This window comes from Mesocricetus auratus, unplaced genomic scaffold, assembly GCF_017639785.1.
Source record: "Mesocricetus auratus isolate SY011 unplaced genomic scaffold, BCM_Maur_2.0 Super-Scaffold_100023, whole genome shotgun sequence".
Lineage (NCBI taxonomy): Eukaryota > Metazoa > Chordata > Mammalia > Rodentia > Cricetidae > Mesocricetus > Mesocricetus auratus.
The window spans coordinates 16,164,551-16,183,637 of record NW_024429204.1 but is presented as its reverse complement, the minus strand read 5'-3'; the positions used below and the strand labels follow the sequence as shown (position 1 = coordinate 16,183,637).

The 19,087-nt window shown below is 41.7% G+C and overlaps 1 protein-coding gene across 10 annotated transcripts in view; it reads left to right on the top strand.

Annotated features, from left to right (window-relative positions):
- The window catches only part of Samd12 (sterile alpha motif domain containing 12), a 439,420-nt gene that overhangs the window by 239,051 nt on the left and 181,282 nt on the right, over window positions 1-19,087 (top strand). For 9 of the 10 annotated variants that reach the window (XR_005870605.1, XR_005870604.1, XM_040730487.1 and 6 more), the window contains exon 4: window positions 14,831-14,971. Coding sequence is in view for 8 of the 10 variants with exons in the window: in XM_040730487.1 (XP_040586421.1) it covers window positions 14,831-14,971 (141 nt within the window). In the remaining 2 variants the exon portion in view is untranslated. Of the gene's footprint in view, window positions 1-14,830; window positions 14,972-16,113; window positions 16,426-19,087 lie in introns of those variants that run through there. The other variant, XM_040730490.1, reaches the window with a different exon arrangement.

Here is a 19,087-nt window from a genome sequence, read left to right as displayed (position 1 = left end):
TCCGTCACTGTCAATGTTCTTCAGGGTGTGAATAAAGGGACCTCTTCTCATTTCACACTCAGTTTCTTCCTGCTGGTGGATTCAGATGTCAACTTTACCATGATGTCACCCAAGCAAAATCCCCAGACCTGCCTTCTCTTTGGGGCTCCATTCTATATAACTCCATGCCCATTCTACCTCTGTGTTGATGGCATCACAGACAAGGGCTGTTCATGTTGGACATCCAAACCAAAGTGACTGCTATTTGCTCTCGTACTTGCTCACTCAATCGTTGCCATAGCAGCAAATGGGCTTTGGCTTTTAACCAGATTTCCTAAACAGATCACAAGTGACAGCCCCTTACGAGGTGATTCACGTCCTTCATCTTTGACTGGCCATTCTGGTTCTATATGCATTTTTCCCTCCTTTATACTTATCTTCCTATTAGCACCACTTCTAAGGCAAAGCCACCATGATCTATGAGCTCAGCAAAAGTTCCTATTTTCTAGCTACTTTTCAATTCCTCTCATTGCTTATGCCCTCCGTGGAGATTACTTGTGGGAAGCCAGAAAGAATTTTGAGTATAAAAGTCATCATGCCATTCTCATATTTAAAAAGTCTGTGAGAACTCTCCAGTACAATTATTCACTGTAAAGTGAATAATAAGATTCTTCATATCTGCCTCCAAGACCATGAATGATGTTGTCATCAACTAGCTCTTTACCCTTATCTCAAGTCCAGGGCCTTCTTGAATTCCATGTGCAAGGCTCACCAGATTTCTTGCTTTAATTTGAAGCCTGTATTCCAAGAGCATTTGTATGTTTTCCCCCAGAAAACTATTGCCTTAACTCCCCCACAGCCTATTTTATCAGAAAGTAGATTAGAAGTTCTTCCTTCAAATTTTCTTTTGCCACACTGTATTCCTATTTTGGATCGATGATATTCTTCTTTTGTAAAGCACCATATTCTTTTCTGATTTGAAGTGATGTCTTTATCTGAATGGTGTTTTTATTGTTTTCCCACGTGGAACTATAAATATGGGCATAGACTACATGGATTGTGTTCTGGGCACTTACACAGCCTCTGGTGTAATATCCAACACATTCTTTCTTAAATGAGTAGTACCTAATAAAGCAGCTCTGGTCTTCCTAATGGTGGCATCTTAGTTCAGGTCTTTGTTCTGACACGTACTCATCATCCTTGAACATTTCCCTTCCCTTTTCTTTGTCTGATTTCTGGGATGATACTCCTTTGCCTTTTCCCAGGGAGCCATTCATTCATTCAACCACTGCTGAGCACGGGAGTTACTTCATTAAAAGTCCAAGGATGAGAAGAAAGGATGGGCATGTGAATAAATGACTTAGTGATTAAACAATAAATGTAACAGCATAACCTATATAAGCCATACTGTTATACAATAATTGATTTGAAATAAACATATTGTGTCAGGTCCTATGAAGGTACTTTCAATTTATAAATTTATACTTTATGTAATTTGTTGTATAAAGTAGAATAATACTTTATTATATTTTAACATAAAAACCCCAAGGCAATTAAAATTAATCATTTTTCACAGATATGGGAATTGTGACTCAGTATCATTTAGTAAATTATTCATGTTCATAGAGCCAGCCTGTGTAGGCATCATGCTTAATGCCCAGGCTTCTCTCCCTAAAATAGGGGTTCTGCGAACACAGAAAAGAAACAGAATTATACACAAACAAGAAAATATCATCTAAAGTGAAATTTAAAGAAAGCAATGCCTTACCACAGCAACACTAGAGTTGGTGTTCTAGAACAAACTGTTACGTGTAAGGTCCTCCAACCTAAAAGAATTTCTAAGCATTGTTCTGAATAATACTTCATTCTCTGTGAGTACAAGCAAGAGAGGGATTACTATTCATAAGAAGCTGTAATGATCACAAATAAATAATAACAGAAATGAACCCAAAATAGGTTGAATAAAATAGGAAGCTGGAAAAAAGTGAAGGTTTTGAAATAACTTCAATTTGGATTTGACTCTTTAGAGCTGAAATTCAATCAATTAATTCATTCTTCTAGCCATAGTTAAACTTTAGTCAACTTCAATTACTCTTGCAGTCACAATGCCCTTCAAGTTATGTCTTAATCGAAATGCTCTGTTATGTGCATTGAGATGTCCAAGATCAAAAATAGGGACATTTTTACTTGAACTAAGTTGGAATCCCTGCCCTGCTATTTGTACACTTTCTTTCTTAACTGTGTACATCTCCTGCAGCAGCATTTCCTTCTCCTGTAAAACAGAGATTAAAGATCTGTCCTAGGGTAGTTCTGTAGATGAAATCCATAGATTACAAAGTGTCTGATGAGCAATTCTAAGTTTGTTTGCCTTCCTGTCCACTAAGTCCTATGACTGAATCCTGGAGGTATATGCCTTTTGGATTGGGATTTTCAGAAGCACTTGGTTAACAGCAAACATCTCAATCAGTGGTACTTCACGAGGGCCTACTTTGTCCTCCATCCGATAATTGCCAAGAATTTGGAGACATTTTTAATTGGCACAGGTGGATAGATAAAAAGTCAGAGATTTTGTAAAGAGCATCCTAAAAGAGCATCCTAAAATATACAAGACAGCCACATGGAGGTACCCACCCTCAAGGTCAACAATGCTACATATCATGATGTCTTTTTGAGATTTGGCATGTTTAGAAAATAGATTTTGTTTCTCCCTGTAATCTTGCTTCTTGTGAAGGGTTTCCCGGTATCTATCAGCATGCCATCATTAAGACGTGGGCCATAGTTCGGGTGTGACTTACACAGTTCCCCTCACAATCTAGGGAGGACATTTTCCTTTCCTTTCCTAGAGGAAACAATAAGACTGCATTCTGCTGACTCAAGTGATTGCTTGCCAGCACTCCAGGGTGAGAGGGAGAAGGTGGGCGATCACTCCACTTTTCAGGTAAAGAAACTGAAGCCTGGGGAGAAGTGTTGACCAATGGCTGTGTAGCTAATAACTGAGTAATCTAGCACAGGATTAGCCCTGTCCTCCAAACTCAAGGCCTCTTTCTTAGAGTTTTCTCATAGGTCTGATGGTCTTCATTGTTATTGATGCCGGGTTTTGTCATTCGTATGTTCATTGCTACTGATTTGATGGCCTCGTATCTGTGAAAGCCAGAACCTTTTCTGTTTCTCCTGTTGTGCATCTGTGTAATTAGACCCAATCACTAATCCATACTCATGAGTAGATTTTGAGTATGCAGAAGATAAGGAGGACTTCACAGATACCTAACTTGGTAAAGTTTTGCCTTGAAAGGGTAAGGAATCTAGTTCTATACTAAGAACCCATGTTTAAATAATAGTAAAAACTGCACATTGTACTAGTAATCCCAGCACTGGGAATGCAGAGACAAGCTTTCTGAGTGTCTAGTCTAGCCTAGTTGATGAGTTCCAGGCCAACAAGAGAACTTATTCCAAAAATTTTAAGAAGGACAAACATCATCTAAGGAAGAACTGAGGCTACCCTCTGGCATTGACAGGCAGACACATACATTTTAATAACCCTACACACACATGTACATCTGCACACAGATATGCACAAACAAAAGTATAATGGAAAACAAACCTCTCCACCTTAAAAGACAGTCGAAGTTAACTTACACCCAGGATTTAAATGTGACTTTGGCCATGTATACTATTTTCAAATTAGTTCATTTGTTCAACCCGACATGCTCTGTACCTGTTCCTTTTAATATTAAAAAAAGCTGTATGTGTTGGTCTGCTGCAGCTATGACTATATGAGTAGAATGTTGAGGAGGGAGCCATTATGCATCTCACATACTTCTTGATATTATTAATTTTAAAACATGCCAAGTTTGCAAGTCATCATTTACCTCGTGACACTCAATCAACAAAGATTCTCACAATGCAGATGAATGCTGGCAAATAAAAGCAAAGACAAGGTTTAGTTTGCCCATCAAAAGCAGAAAGGCCTTGAAGGCTGTTTATCGTACCATGAATCTTCAGCTATAACCTCCATTAGGTTGGTATGAGACTTCCTGCCAAAAAACAAAAACAAAACAAAAACAACAAAAAACAAACAAACAAAAAACCCACTGTGACTGCTCTGAGGTACCAGAGAAGTTATTAGTGAGTCTTCTAAGAGACAAAATAACCACCCCCAAATGTTTTAGGGGATTTTTAAAAATAATTTTTGGCAATTGCAATTAGCAAAATAAAAATACTTAACTTTTCAACAGGCTGAAAGAACAGGCCTATCTTTTTACTCAATTGGAAGGGTACTGCAAGTAGTTTCTTTCTGAATTTATACATTAGCTGGGAAATAATTTTATTCCAATTCCCTCCTATTGACATCATCAGCACCTGAATGTAGTCAGCCAAAAAAGTAGACTGGGTAAAATAGGTTTCCTACCTAGGACTGGTTAACATCAATATGTAGTTCCCATCAGTTCAGTAAATTACTTACAGTAACCACAGTGCAAGTTTCCATTAACCCTTCTCTTCCTCATCCCAAAAAACGGGCGTGCAATCAGGTGCCAATCATTCTGAGTCTCACCAAGTGATGGACCAGGCTGGCTGGTGGGCTGTGCTCTCAGGTAGAAGTGAAAGGAGATATATTGGTCTTGCCTTCTTGCCAGGAAATGACATAATGGGTTGGCTGACCTTTGAGTCCTTGCTTGGGCCGGTACTAGGGGATTTGTTGTCACCTTTAAGACGTCAGGGATATTGGGCTGTGGGGTTAGGAAGATGAATTCGTGGTATATTTTTAGGCAATAAAAAATTCTAAAGGCCCTTCACTACTCTGGGACAGAGTGAACTGTCATATAGAATGGGCTGCACAGAATGCAGTGGCAAAGCCCAGTCCTTATTCCTACAGACAGTTGAGACAAAGCCACTAAAATTTGTTCCCACTAGAAGAAGGAGGGGCATGACAAAGGAAAGGTGATAGAGGGTAAGACATTGAAAGTGTCAACTTGTGAGCCACATATGACCCATATACATGATTTGTTTGGCTCTAGTCATGTGAAAAACATAGGTAATTTTTTTAACTGGTAGATTTCATAAAATGTGTGAGTTTTCAGTTATTCGTAACTTAAAACAGAAGCAGCAGCAGTAGATGCCCCATATTCTAACTGTATTTTACAGAGCAAAAAAAAAATAGATTCAAATTGTCTGTTTCAGGAGAAAAATCAAACTGTGCAGCCCAACTAATTTCAATGGTCCCTTGGAGCAGTTCTCCTCACACAATTACATTACCCTTACAACCAAAGCATTTGAATTTGTGACCTCTGCAGTAATTGGATAAGGAGGACAGGACCCTCTGGGCACGTGAAGCAGACAGAAAAGTATATGGTCAAATTTGAGGTGAATTCCAAGTGCATTCTAAAGAATAATAATTAAAAGGTCAATATTGTCCAATGACTAACTTGCATGAAACATCAGGGCCCTATCACTTTTATTCACTTATACAAGATTTTTTTCCTTCAGATGGGAATGGGGAATCAGTGGCAGCTTGGCTGACAGTGACACACAAAATAGAACCTGCCACTCACCATTCAACCATCTCCTCTCCCTCCCTCGTCATATATTGACTTTTGTAACTGAGAAACTCAGGGTGTCTGACCTCAGGCAAGGCAGCACTGAGAAAAATCAAATAACATTGTCTTCTGCCCCCTCAACCCACTTCCTCTCAGTCTCCTATTTCTCTGCTACTTTCTCAGCTCTGCTTACTGTTGACTTCATTCCCCAGCCAGTTCTCTGCATATGACAACAAAGACAGCCACTAACGGCAAATCTGTATTATATTATACCTTGGGAGATGGTCTAGCAAGAGAGAGAACTTTCCTCTTAGCAACCAGGACAATTCCAGTAAGGAACTTATATTTGCTCTGTCTGAGTCACATCCACACAACATTAATTTAACAAATATTTATTTAGTGCCAGAATGGAGTCATACTCTGGTTAGGGACTTGGAAACAGCAGTGAAGCCCCATTTTCACTGAGCTTGCACCGTGGCAAGGTGTAGGAAGGGAACGGGAAATAAAAATAAACACAATAAGCAAGACGGTGATGCTTTTCTCAAGAGCTGAAAAATACTGCAGGGGAATTCTCTTTATTTATTTTTTTTCATTCTCAAAAGTTTCCCCAAAGGAGAAAGAGCAGCTCTCAAAATATGAAAGAGAAGTTCTCTTACAGTGACAGATAGGGAAGCCATAGAGATAAAACTATAATAGAGTTGCTAATGATCTTGATTTGGTTTGTGACTATACAAGCATCATTTCTTCCAACCCACATGTTCTCTTTTATTGTAGGAGGGGAAAGGGGAATACTGAGACATAGAGTTGCCTGAGAGGCACAGAAGACCCACATGTGCCTGCCTGCCTCCCTCCCCCTTGCCTTCCTTCCTTCCTTCCTGCCTTCCCTCCTTCCTCCCTCCCTCCCTTTCTTCCTCCTTCCTCCCTTCCTTCCTTCCTTCCTTCCTTCCTTCCTTCCGTCTATACTCTTCATACCCAGCAATGGAGAGCTTCTCAGAGCTCCTGAATATACCTTTCTGTTTCTCAGAAATTCCCTCCTCCCTCCTATTCATCTCAATGGCTTCTGTCCTTTGCTCAAAGTCCCCTGAAATACCTTACAGTACCACATGCATGGGATCATGTAACGTGCATTCTTCCAACCAGCCTGGTCCCAGAGCCATATCAGTCCCAAATGAACACACAGGAGGCTATATTAGTTATAAAGCTGTTGGCCATTTGCTTGGTTTCTTATTGGCTAGTTCTGACTTAATTATTAATCCTTAAGTGCTAATCTGAGTATTTCCACGTGGTCTTCTCTTACCAGAGAAAAGGGTCTGGACCTCTTACTTCTCTGGTGTCCTACGACGTCATGACTGACTGTGGCTCTGTTTCCCAGAATCCTCCTTGACTCCTAGACCCACCTATTTTGCATCCCTATTGGCAAACAGTGCTTTATTTAATCAACCAGTAGGACAACATACACAGAAGGACTTCCCCTATCAGGATCACAAACAAAACAAAACAGTGCTTTGCCACTGATGTGGAATTCATGTCTTTCACTGTCTTCCTAGTTCTTTGAATAGGAGCAAATCCAATCCATGATACGCATGTAGTCTGTGATAAATGAATAGATGAATCTGTTGGACAGCAGCCGTCAAAGCCACCACTCTCTGCATCCTCTGACATTCTCCACAGCATGGTGGTGTTGTGTTCATGGTCCCCTGTTTTCTTAAACCCTCACAGACCCTCCAACTCACTAACCTGAATCCCTATGCAAGAACTAGCAGAAATGGCCTTGGTGAGTGTGTTCGCTACTTTTCTATTTTTGTGACAAAGCAACTTACAGAAAGAAGAGTGTGTTTGGGGCTTATCATTCCAGATGGGAAAAAGTCCCTCACCATCAGGTCAGGGAGGAGTGGCAGCAGGCAGGCATAGTGGCAGGAACATCCAAGAATTTACATCTCTCACCCCAGGCAAGAGGCAAGCTGGAAATAGTGCTCAGATGAGATACCTCAAAATCCATTTTCCAGAAAGGCCACAGCTCCTGCAATGGTTCCACCAACTGGGAACCAAGGAATCAAATCCATAGCCTGGTGGAGGTCAGGGGAGTGGGAGGTGCATTCTCATTCAGTCCACCACAAGGAGGATGCGAGGGTCATGTGTAGAATTCCACAGCAGTCAGTTAGAGGATGCTGAGTAGCATGGCCTCTCTCAAATCTGCAGCTTCATAATATGACACAAAACAGCAGCTTTTAGGTGTTTTATAACCCCTAATCAGCCATGGGTAAACATGGTACTTTCACAGAATCATTAAAAATGAGATAATCTATGTAAAGCTCTTAGGACAGTGTTTAACACATAGTAAATGTTTGCTATTGTTATCACTGTCACAGGAGAAGGAACAGGAGTTCTGTGAGTGTGAAGAGGAAACAGTCAGTGAAACATCTGTGACACCAAATTTGCATCAACCCAGTGGTTCCAGGGTACAGAGAACATGCATATATTTTCTCCCATTGTATTGCTTCAGTCTGTGGAGTAGTATCATTTTTATCCATATTTCAAAAATGAGGAAGCTAAAACTCAGATCAAGCCTTACTGAATATTAATCCATATCTATTATCTCATAACCCCATGCATTTACTATTTTCTACTTTCTCCATGTTTCTTGGGTCTAAATATTCCCATTTTGACTCCAATGGGACAACAGGCTAAAGAATGCTCATTGTATGATCACAATGGTACTCACTCTGAATGGGGCCAAAGTGACATCCATGGACAGCTGATTAGTGCATCACTTAGGCCGTTCCTGGGAGAATATTTGAACTAACTAGATTTACAATAACTCAATACACACTGATCATTTATTAGAAACTAGCCTGGGAATAGTTTCCAGAAGAAAAGATACCCTTTAACTCAGTGCATCTCCCAGCAGAAGTGACACCGAGGAATCACAGTATGAACAAAGCTGAGGCCACACCTACAGTCCACCCCAACATTTCCATTTACACAGCCAGCATGTAACCATTATCTTGAAAACCTGTGATGGTGTCTGATAACTAACTGTGAGTTGAAGGACACCCAGGACCAGGCTGGACTTGAAGGTCAAAGACATACTCAGACCTGAAGCCACTTTAGCTGTGTGGACATGGAATCCTATGCCATACACAGAAGACTCCAAAGTGCCTTTCAGTTTCAGTTGACTGAAGAAAGACCTGCAAAGACAGCAGTGCCCAATGCTTGACACTTGTCCTTATCTTCTAAACAAAGGTGTCTTTGCAGGTATGACTAAGGATCTCCACATGAGCCAATTATCCTGGATTGTTCAGGTGGTATTACTGCCAAGCACAAGTGTCACCATGGGAAAAGTAGAAATTGTGTGTGTGTGTGTGTGTGTGTGTGTGTGTGTGGTGTGTGTTTATTATATGATGGGGGTTGTTCTTCTGTATATATGTTTCTTTTATTGGTTGATGAATAAAACACTGTTGGTCAGTGAGTAAGGAAGATATGTGGGACTAGGAGACAAGAAGAATTCTGGGAAAGGTAGGCAGAGAAAGCCCTCCAGAACAGTCACCATGTAGGCCACCAAAGGAGTAACAGGTCCAGACCCTTCTCCAGTAAGATAAGACCACATGGAAATACTTAGATTAATAGAAATGGATTAATAATTAAGACAGAGCTAGCCAGTAAGAAGCCCTAGCCACCAGCCAACAGTTTTATAATTAATGCGGTCTCTATGTGCTTATTTGGGGTTGAGGCGGCTGCAGGACCAGGCTGGCTAGAAAGAACCTCTCCAATTATATATATGAGCAGAAAGCGGTGTGAGATGAAGGCAAAGTTTATGATGATGTAGCCACAATGAAAGGAACACTGGCAGAGCTAAAGTACAGAAGCTAAAGGCTCCTGGAGGGCACATGGCCCTACTGTGCCTTTAACCCAGGGAAACTAGTGTTAATACTCTGGTTTCTGTATCTCTATGGAACAGATTTTTGTCGTGCTACGTGCAGGTATTCATGGTAGTTTGGCATAGCAGCAGAGAGAGCTGTTTACTTTCTCCTTACTTCACTTGTTCTTTCTGGCCCCCCCCACCCTGCCCCCTGGGCTGGCGATGGTTTGTGGTGTATTTGTCTAAACCCAGAACGAAGCCCTTACCTGCCTGCCTTCAACCTTCAGGAAGGTCAGGTACTCAGCCTCAAGATGTCTGCTCTTTGTGACAGCAGGTGTTCGTATGCTCATCACCAACCAATGTAGCTGCCAGATCTACTTGTGTTGCTCTATTTGTCAGTTTCCAGTCAAGTCCCTTATGTCAAAAAAGACAATAATTTAAAGACCTGGAAATGGGAAGTCATCAATACATGGGTAAAGAAAATCACCTTAAGGAGTGCTTTAAAATATGTATTTATAGCATAATGATGTGCCAGCATAGGGGACCTGATAGGGGAAATTTTATACAGTATTACAATTCTCCAGAAAAACGGAACTAGTGGTGTGTGTGTGTGTGCGCGCACGCACCTGTGCACACACAGACTGATAGACAAAATAAATTGGTTCGTGGAGTTATAGAAATTGCCAAGTTCAAAATCTGTTAAGCTGATGTCCTAATTTGAGCTTGGAGGCAAGAGCTGCTATCCACTATAGGAAGCAATCTGCCCTATCTGTTCTATCACTTTAAGTACCAATCTCTGAGCCTTAGGTGTAGGTAGGGGCTGTGTTGGAGATGTAAGAGTTGGGGCTGAGCACCTCTTGGTCAATGTTTCCTTGTGCTTTGACCAGTTGTAGCATTCCTGTAATCGTTCCCATCTACTGCAAAAGAAAGTTTCCTTGATGAGCTACACTCCTCTGTGGGCATAAGGATAAATGTTAAGAATACAAGTAAACACTGGTTTAAGAAAATGGCAGTAGTAGAGTTTGCTCTAGGTTCAATGACCTAAGGTTCAGGGAACATCATGGGAGAGGGGTTGGAAAGACTGTGAGAGCCAAAGGTCAGAACACCCGATACAAGATTGTCATCTATATAAGATAAGAGAGATGCACCATGAACTCTCAGCGGTGTAGTTGCTTAAGCAGAATCTGAATGCCAGTTGGCTTACCAATTCTGATTAGTGAAATCTCACAAGGCCCTACCCTTAGATAAAGAGATACAGGCAATTAATGATTGCTAAGAGAGGGCGAATCAGTCTTCCCCCGATTGATTATAGAATACCAAGAAGTAAGTCTTAAAAAGATGACCAAATGAGCTACACTAAATGGACACAGCAAGCTGCATTCATGTATTTATTTGTATACACACATATATGTGACAATAATAATTTTTAGAAGGCTACGAATTTGAGAGGGAATGGGTGGTGGGAGTAATACACAGAAGGAGCTGGAAGGAAGGGGTAATAGTATAAATATGGTACACGTAAATGAAACTTGAAAATAAATAATTATTGATATCATCTGGAAACACTCAAAATGATAAGTAAGTAAGTCTCTGGGTATTTTCATGGTCCAGTCAAGCTGGCTTATGAAGTTAGCCATCATGCCTGTGTTCATGGAATTGGTATGCTAGAGGGCCACACACCATAATGCTTTTAAGGACAGACTGAAGCTTCAGATGCAGCAACACTCACATGCAACCAGAACACCACAGCCAAATTTCTGCTGTGTGAACATCTTCACGGAGTCTTCCTTGGCCCAAGTCAAGGGGTCCTGTGAATATTTTTTACAACGGCAGCATCTGATCTGGATCATCCCTACAGAGGCTGGGTCTTACCTATAACCTCTTATTCCTTTAACTCCTACCGCTATCTAACAATGCTTCCTGCTAGCTCAGTCCTTTGGGGGTTGGAGGCCAGCATTGAAGGAATGACAACATTAAGGGAGGAGCAAAGAAGGACATGTTAATCACCTACTTCTTTAGGTCTACCTAGTCCATTACTTCTGCAGCCCCCAGATGTTTGCTGGAGATAGAATAGCAGGAACAGGCCATGATTTCCTGCCTCCATCACATCCTTTCCTGGAGCAGTGACTCAGTTTCCTGCTCATAAAAGGGGTCACCAGCCATTGTGGATTAGCAGGGAAACCTGAGTGGGAACCGAGGGCCTCCTTTCCTCTCTGCTACCTCTAGGAATTGTAAAGTCATAAATATAGAGCCAGGAGCCTTATGGCTGCTGCCATACCTCCCGGCTTTGTGGAACCATCACTTCCTGTTTTGACTTTTTCCATGTCCCAACCTCCCATCTATTCTCCTCATAAGGACCAGTGACAATCCAGTGAAGACACGGCATAATGCCCAAGTCACCTTTGCTCAGAACTGGTCACACTTCAATCTCCAGTCCTCCCCAAGCCTGCCAGGCCCTCTTGAACTCTGTCCTGGCCTCCTCTCAGACCCTGCTTCCTACTTCTGCCCTACGACTAGTGACATTCTCCATTCCTCTGACTTCCTTGAGGCTTCAATGCCCTTGTCTTTCTCCCGTGTTTCAGTGTCGCCTCCACAGACAGACCCAGGACTCAAGGTTACTGTTTCTTAACTACCACCCATTCTCTTCTTTTCATTATGTCTCCCACATAGAAATTAGAAAAGGAAGCAGCTCTCTATTTAAGTTATTTTAAAAACTAGTTTTATTCATTCTTAGGGAATTCTAGGCCCTCATACTTTATTTGTAAACATGTATCATATACATCCTCATTGCGCTCCCATTTACTTACCCATCCAACTTCATGTCCTTAAAAAAAACTGAATTAAATCTATGTTACCCCAATATCAATGGGCATGGGAACATCCTCTGGAGCATGGTTGACCTACCAGGCCTGTGACACACCCTTAAGGCAAACTCTTCTCTTCCCAGAAGCCATCAATTGCCAATATCTTCTCAGCTGGGGGTGAGTCTTTGAGTCTTTGTGTCCGCTTCCCCATCCATGCTGGGATTGTTTCAGGCTTCCATTTTCACAAGTCTATTTGAGTTCTTAGAAATGATGTCAATTCCATTCATGAGGATAACTGCTGCTGTAACAAAGGCTTAAAGTTATTCATGTTGATAATCTTACATTTATGAAATTCCAAAGTTCAAAAATGACTGCCATGAGGTTCAAAGTGGGATATTAGAGGAATGACATTTGGAGTGTGTGGGAGAAAAGCGATTTTGGAATCTTAACCTCTTGTATCTATGGGGACTCCGTAGCTCCTGGCATTGCTACCCCCCCCCCCCCCCGTTCCTTTATAGTGAGACTTGATGCGCTTCTTGGATGATATATGATATTCTCTCATCTTAGAGTCAGTGTACTTCACTCACCTTTAAAAAGCCTCTTTGGCCATGTAAGGTAACAAATTAGACTGTACCGTCTTCCAGTGCTGTTACTCTATTTTGCTGCAGGAGGCGATGGAAAGGGAGTGTGTCTGCTTTTTTCCTCTTGTTCCTTTTTCATGGTCGCCATGATTATCTAGCAGAACCTAGCCTGATCTGTATCTGTGGGTCTTCTGTCAGAATGTCATAGAAGCTGTAGATCACTGTCCACACACACACACACACACACACACACACACACACACACACACACACACACTTTCTTCCCAAACAATGCTCCATGGTCATGTCATCAATATTCCCATCCAATATTCCTACCTACCCTACTGTACCCACCTCAATTCTGGGCAGAGGGTTGGAGGGAATCATATCACAATGCCAGCTAGCTTTTTTCTAAGTAGGAAAGGCTATGTCATTTCTGGCTAATAAATGACTGTAGAACAAGCATTTCATTGGTGAGATAAGATATATAAGCACTTTTTTTCTACCTACCTTTGCTTTGATCATCAAGATTACTAAGTTCAAGGAAGGTAGACTTACAATCAATGTCTGAATACAGCCAGGTGCAGTGCCCCTATCTCCAGCACTTGGGAGTGTAAGGCAGGAGGATTTGAAGTTTAAGGCAAGCGTGGGCTACTTGGTAAGACCCTGTCTCAAAAGCAAAGAAACAAAAACCATTCAGGATAAACCAGTAAGCATTGCAATATAATTTTAAGTCACCATAGGTAGCACATAACCTAGCTTATCTTGACCAGTATTCTGTGCAAGGGTTAATGGGAAGGGAAGATGAAGATTGAATAGCACTGACTCTCCTAGCTGCTCCTCTCCATCCACCTGTATCTACTGACAGGCTGTGCATTCATCAGCTACATTCATGGACTTCGTTGTTCCTTTGATGGAAATGGTCATTAACTTCACCATCTCGTTGTTTGGTTTCTTTTCTAAGATGGTAGAATATTTAATCCCTTTCTTCACAAAGAAGCAGAGTTGCAGTTTGCTAAGAAGCAATTCTAATGTTGATCTAAACATGGATATTAGGGAAGGGACAGTGATGTTTTAGGAAAAGAACAGAGCACACCCAAGATGAGTGGGTGTGGACTTCGTAACAGTTGCAACACCTATACAATCCTGTACTCACAAACTTGCCATTGATCACAGACACCTGCTCTGTCTCTCCCTCATAATAGAAATGCTAACAGATCCACAGGTGTGACAGGTGAGACTCTAGAAAGAGAGTAAACAGAGTGCTGCAAGCATTGAACAAGATCGCTCTCTTAGAGTAAGCCCTGGGAATGACGTATGCTTAGTTCAAGGTAAATGCAAAGTGGGGTGTAATTTGGTGACTTCATAGATATCAAGGTAAAAGAAAAACATGCAGATATCTGGAGACAAAGATGGAGTTGGAAGGGAGGCATGCTGAGTTGCCAAGACCTAGATCTGTGACATCATAAGTTCCTGAGCTCCTGGTTTTGCCCTCCTGAATGACATCCCCTTGTCTCCTCTAACCCTCCTCTTTGTGGGCCCTTTGTCTTCAGCAAATGTTGGAGTGAGCAGAGCTTCCCATAGCTGGAGTCAGAGAGCTAGATGCCTTCAGATTAAAACCGGACCTTAAATGTGTATTTCACGAAAAAGGAATTGCTGCTGGAGTTCCCATAAGCATAGTGAGAGCATCTAGTTCTACAGCTGGGGTGTCAATAAAGGTTCCGCTGGCCAGCCTGAGAACCCATCACCCAGTGAAGAGCACTGTCTCCATGGAAACCTGCAATTGGTGACCCAAATATGCAAGTGAAAGTTTACTATTTTACCTACTTCATTGTTTGGGTCTACTGAGGATTGCCACTATTACATAAAAACCAGGGCTCTCTTTTGCATAGGCGGGTTTTCGCTATGCAAATCACCATCCTGTCAGCATAGACCATAGGGGTCCCTCTGTTCTACATCAGCTGCACTTAGTTATAAACTTTTTTCTGGTCTGGACTAGCCATAACCAAGATGGAAGTCATTCTCCAGGTTACTGCTCACTTGTATCCCTCTCTATTCGTTAAACCCCTGCAGGGCGAGCCCTGCTGAGACTCACAGACAAGAAGCTGGAACGCATGGGGATCGCCCTGGAGAACCAGCGACAGCACATCCTGCAGCAGGTGCTCCAACTGAAGGTGCGGGAAGAAGTCAGAAACCTGCAGTTACTCACACAAGGTAGCCTGCTGCTTCCTGGTGGGTGGGTGCATGGGAACCCCGTGAAGACAGAAAGATTGCGATCATTGTGACAGAGGGGAGCCAGGAAATTTGTTGTTGTTTCCTTGCAGAATTCTCTTCCTTAACAGAAAAGAAGTAGGTAGCTTCAAAGGCTACTTCGTTCTAAAACTTTTCTTTCTCGCTGCTCACCCGAGAGAAAGATGCATAAATAAATAATGGGTGCGCAAATGGAATTACTGGCGCTAACGTCAAGGTTATCACACGCAGCTGCGTAGATTGCCAGAGAGTACCAATCACATTGATCAGGATCCAATTTCTCCCTCCAGAGTTGCTTGGTGTTCAGGCTGCAAAACACCGGCTGCCCTCATATGAACGATAATTCTGAGGGGGTCTTAGAATCTGAATGATTCTAAAGTTAATATGGCCAGTGATAGAGATGAGGTTTTGATATATTTATTTTACTTTATTTTTCATTGGCCAATAGAGGGGAAACGTTTTAAATGTATCTCCATTTAACTAAATTAATGCAGGCATATACTTTAGAGATTTTGAAAACTCTATTAACGACTTGAGAATAGGATAATTTAGAATATAGACTAGAAATTTTAAAATTTGACTGTTAAGGCTGTGTAACTTATTATTTCCTAAGGAACTTCAGTATATTGAGAGCATGTATGATCTCTATAGCTCGGAAGTGTCAAGAAAATTTATAAATTGAAGAAAACTCTAGATCCCACTATATGTAACTTACGTATTTGCATACTGTTTGATATACATATATGTATATATATATACTTCCATCGACTGTACTCTTTCTCCTTTTGTTGTCCATCATGCATCATTTTAAATGAAAGGATGATAAAGTAAGTGTTTTCGAGAGCCTTGGATAGTTTCAATATTCAGAACATAGTAATTGTATGCATAACTGGAGAAACCTGGATCAGCCAAGTTTCTTGTTATTGCATTTAGATTAACCCAGTAATAGTTTATTTGCCTAGAACAGTGGTTCTCAACCTGTGGGTCATGAACCCTTTGGAGGTTATGTGTCAGATATCCTGCTTATCAGGTGTTTACATTATGGCTCATAACGATAGAATAACAATAACCATGAAGTAGCAATGAAATAATTTTATGGTTGACAGTCACCACAACATGAGGAACTGCTCGCTGGAAGCTTCTCCCTAGGCATGCCTGATGGTGAGTCATAGGAATGGGTGTGCTGAGTAATCTAAACGTGACCAGTTGATATACCTTTACGTTTCTCTTTAGAAGTAGAGATAATAAAATTTATGACAAGAAATGTTATCATGGTACTATTTCTAAAGTGGAAAAAGAAGAAGCAAAATAATTTTGCTTAAGCTCTATATAACCCAGGCATTAAAAGTACCTTTTAAAGAATACATAATGTAGTGCCATCCATTTGCCTGCAAATTTCAAGATTCTGTTGTTTTTTTCCACTGAGTAGTACTCCATTGTGTAAATGTACCACATTTTCTCTATCCACTCTTCAGTTGAGAGGCATGTAGGTTGCTTCCAGGTTCTGGCTATTACAAATAATGCTGCTATGAACATAGTGGAACAGATGTCCTTGTTATATGAATGTGCATCTTTTGGGTATATGCCTAAGAGTGGAATTGCTGGGTCTTGTGGTAGACTGATTCCCATTTTCCTGAGGAATCTCCATACTGATTTCCAAAGTGGCTGTACGAAACCATGAGGTAACCCAGTCACAAAAAGACAAATATGAACCTTTATCCAGCGACTGATGGAAGCAGAGGCAGACACCCACAGCTAAACACTGAACTGAACTCCTGGAACCCAGTGACAGAGAGGGAGGAGTGATGAGCAAAGGGGTTAAGACTGAACTGGTGAAACACACAGAAACAGCTGACCTGAACAAAGGGGAGCTCTTGGACCCCAGACTGATGGCTGGGAGGTCAGCATGGGACTGATCTAGACCCCCTGAATGTGGGTGTCAGTTAGAAAGCCTCGACAATCTACGGGGCATTGGGTAGTAGATCATTATTTATCCCTGGCATACAAATGGACTTTGGGTGCCTGTCCCACAATGAGGGATGCTCTTTCAGCCTGGACTCTTGGGGGGAGGGCCTAGGCCCTGCCCTGAACAAAATGACAGACTCTGGAGATCTCCCATGGAGGGCCTCACCCTCCCTGGGGAACAGAGGGGGGGATTGGAAGAGGGGCTGGTAGGGGTGGGGGAGTAGGGGAGGGAGAGGGAGCTGGGATTGATATGTGAAGCAAGCTTGTTTCTAATTTAAATTGAAAAAGTTTTAAAAAGAGAATACATAATGTAAGACAAAGATTGGAGAAATCGGGGTAAAAGCACATGGAAAGGTTGATTTATACCAGGCTCAACTTTTCAAAACAGATTTTACATATTTTTTACATATGTGTAATATGTAAATTAAAGGGGCGCAGATGATTATGCCATATTCTCATGACGGTCCTTTCTGGGACACATGCTTGTTGGTGATCTTACCTGTACTTGTTATACTTGCCCATGCTTTCTGAATCCACTATGAAGTCGTCCTGTTGTTTAAGGAGAGCACATTAACTAGTAACTTCTACAGCCTCCTTATTTCCAGGTTCTATTTGGTGTCGGGACCTTCTAGGAGCTTTATTTTCTTCTCCTGTGTTGATGATCAGGGAGAGACGCATCCTCATGGTCCTTTCCACCTGCCTCGTCTGTGTCTCACAAAAACATCTTCAGCATGCATGGCCCAGAAGTCTTCCTCAGATGCTATTTAAGCTGACTAAGCTGAATGCCTGTCAGTGTTCTGGGAAGGTCCTAAGCTCAACCTTTCTGATTCCACTGTTGGCATCCCTCCGCCCCCATTAAAAACGTACACATGCTGTGTTCTTTCATTCCCTTTAGAAAAAGCTAGTGTTCTCTCTAGCTCGTGGGTATTTTTCTCTGAAGTTTTATGGCCTTTCTTAGTGTTTGTCCTTCACATGTCAGTGTTCAGAATCACTTCATGTCGGGCATCCTTTAAAAGAAAATCCACAGTTATTGAAGTGATAATTTCTTTTTTTTTAGAAAGGGACACAGAATTACAAGATGTTTTGAAGACTGATAATAGAAGATGTAAAGAGATCTAGGGAAACTTTAAATTATTGAGGGGGTCTAGGTTTGTCCTAATAAGAGTCAGCGTTCCCTCTACTCAAGGGAGCTGGCTGGTTGAACATGCATATCATACGGCGGTTCACTACATGGGTGATTCAACATTAAATACTAAGCTACAATATGCCAAATAAGTACACGTGTTTGGCGATTTTTTTTCTTTCAGTCTTTTAAAAAGTCTCTGGGCATGTGTCTTGAGGAGAGTGATTGAGTTTCTAGAAAGGGAACCCAGAACCAGGGCACCTTAATGTCGTTACTCTGGTGTGAAGCATGCTTTGGTTAGCATTGATTGTGTAATCCATTTAAGCTGCTGCAGTAAATGCCACAAACTACTTAGGTTATTGTGTTGTAGTCACTATTCTTATTTCTGCGACAAGATAGCTAACAAAAGCAACTTAAGGGGGGCATGGTTTTCTTTGGCTCACAGTTTGAGGGTCTACTTGGCACACCTGGTAGAGTATGCATAGCGGGGGAAGCACGGCAGCAGGAGTGTGAGGCAGCTGGTCACATTATTCCTGCATTCCGAAGGCAGAGAGAGAGAGATGAATGCAGTGCTCGTTTTTGTCTTCCTTCTCCTTATTCACTACTGAACCCCAGCCTACACAGTGGCGTCATCCACGGTTAGACTGGGTCTGCCAACCTCTGAGAGTTCTCTCACAGACATACCCAGAATCCTGTATCCTGTGTGACCCTAAATTTTGTCACGTTCATAGTCAGTACTAACCACCACAGTGAAAAGCAATGGAATGTATTTCTCATCCTTCTGAGTCCTGGTTCTAGAGGATTAAGGAACTAGTAAAAGCAGCTTCATGGGCGATTCTTACTGAGCCCTCCCTCTGTGCTTCATATGTCAGAAGCAAGACATAAGCACTCAGGCACCACCAAAGGTATTCATCCCATTCATGACAATTCTGTCCTCATTACCCAATCCTCTACCAGAAGTCCCATCTTCATAAACCATACCTTAAGGGTCA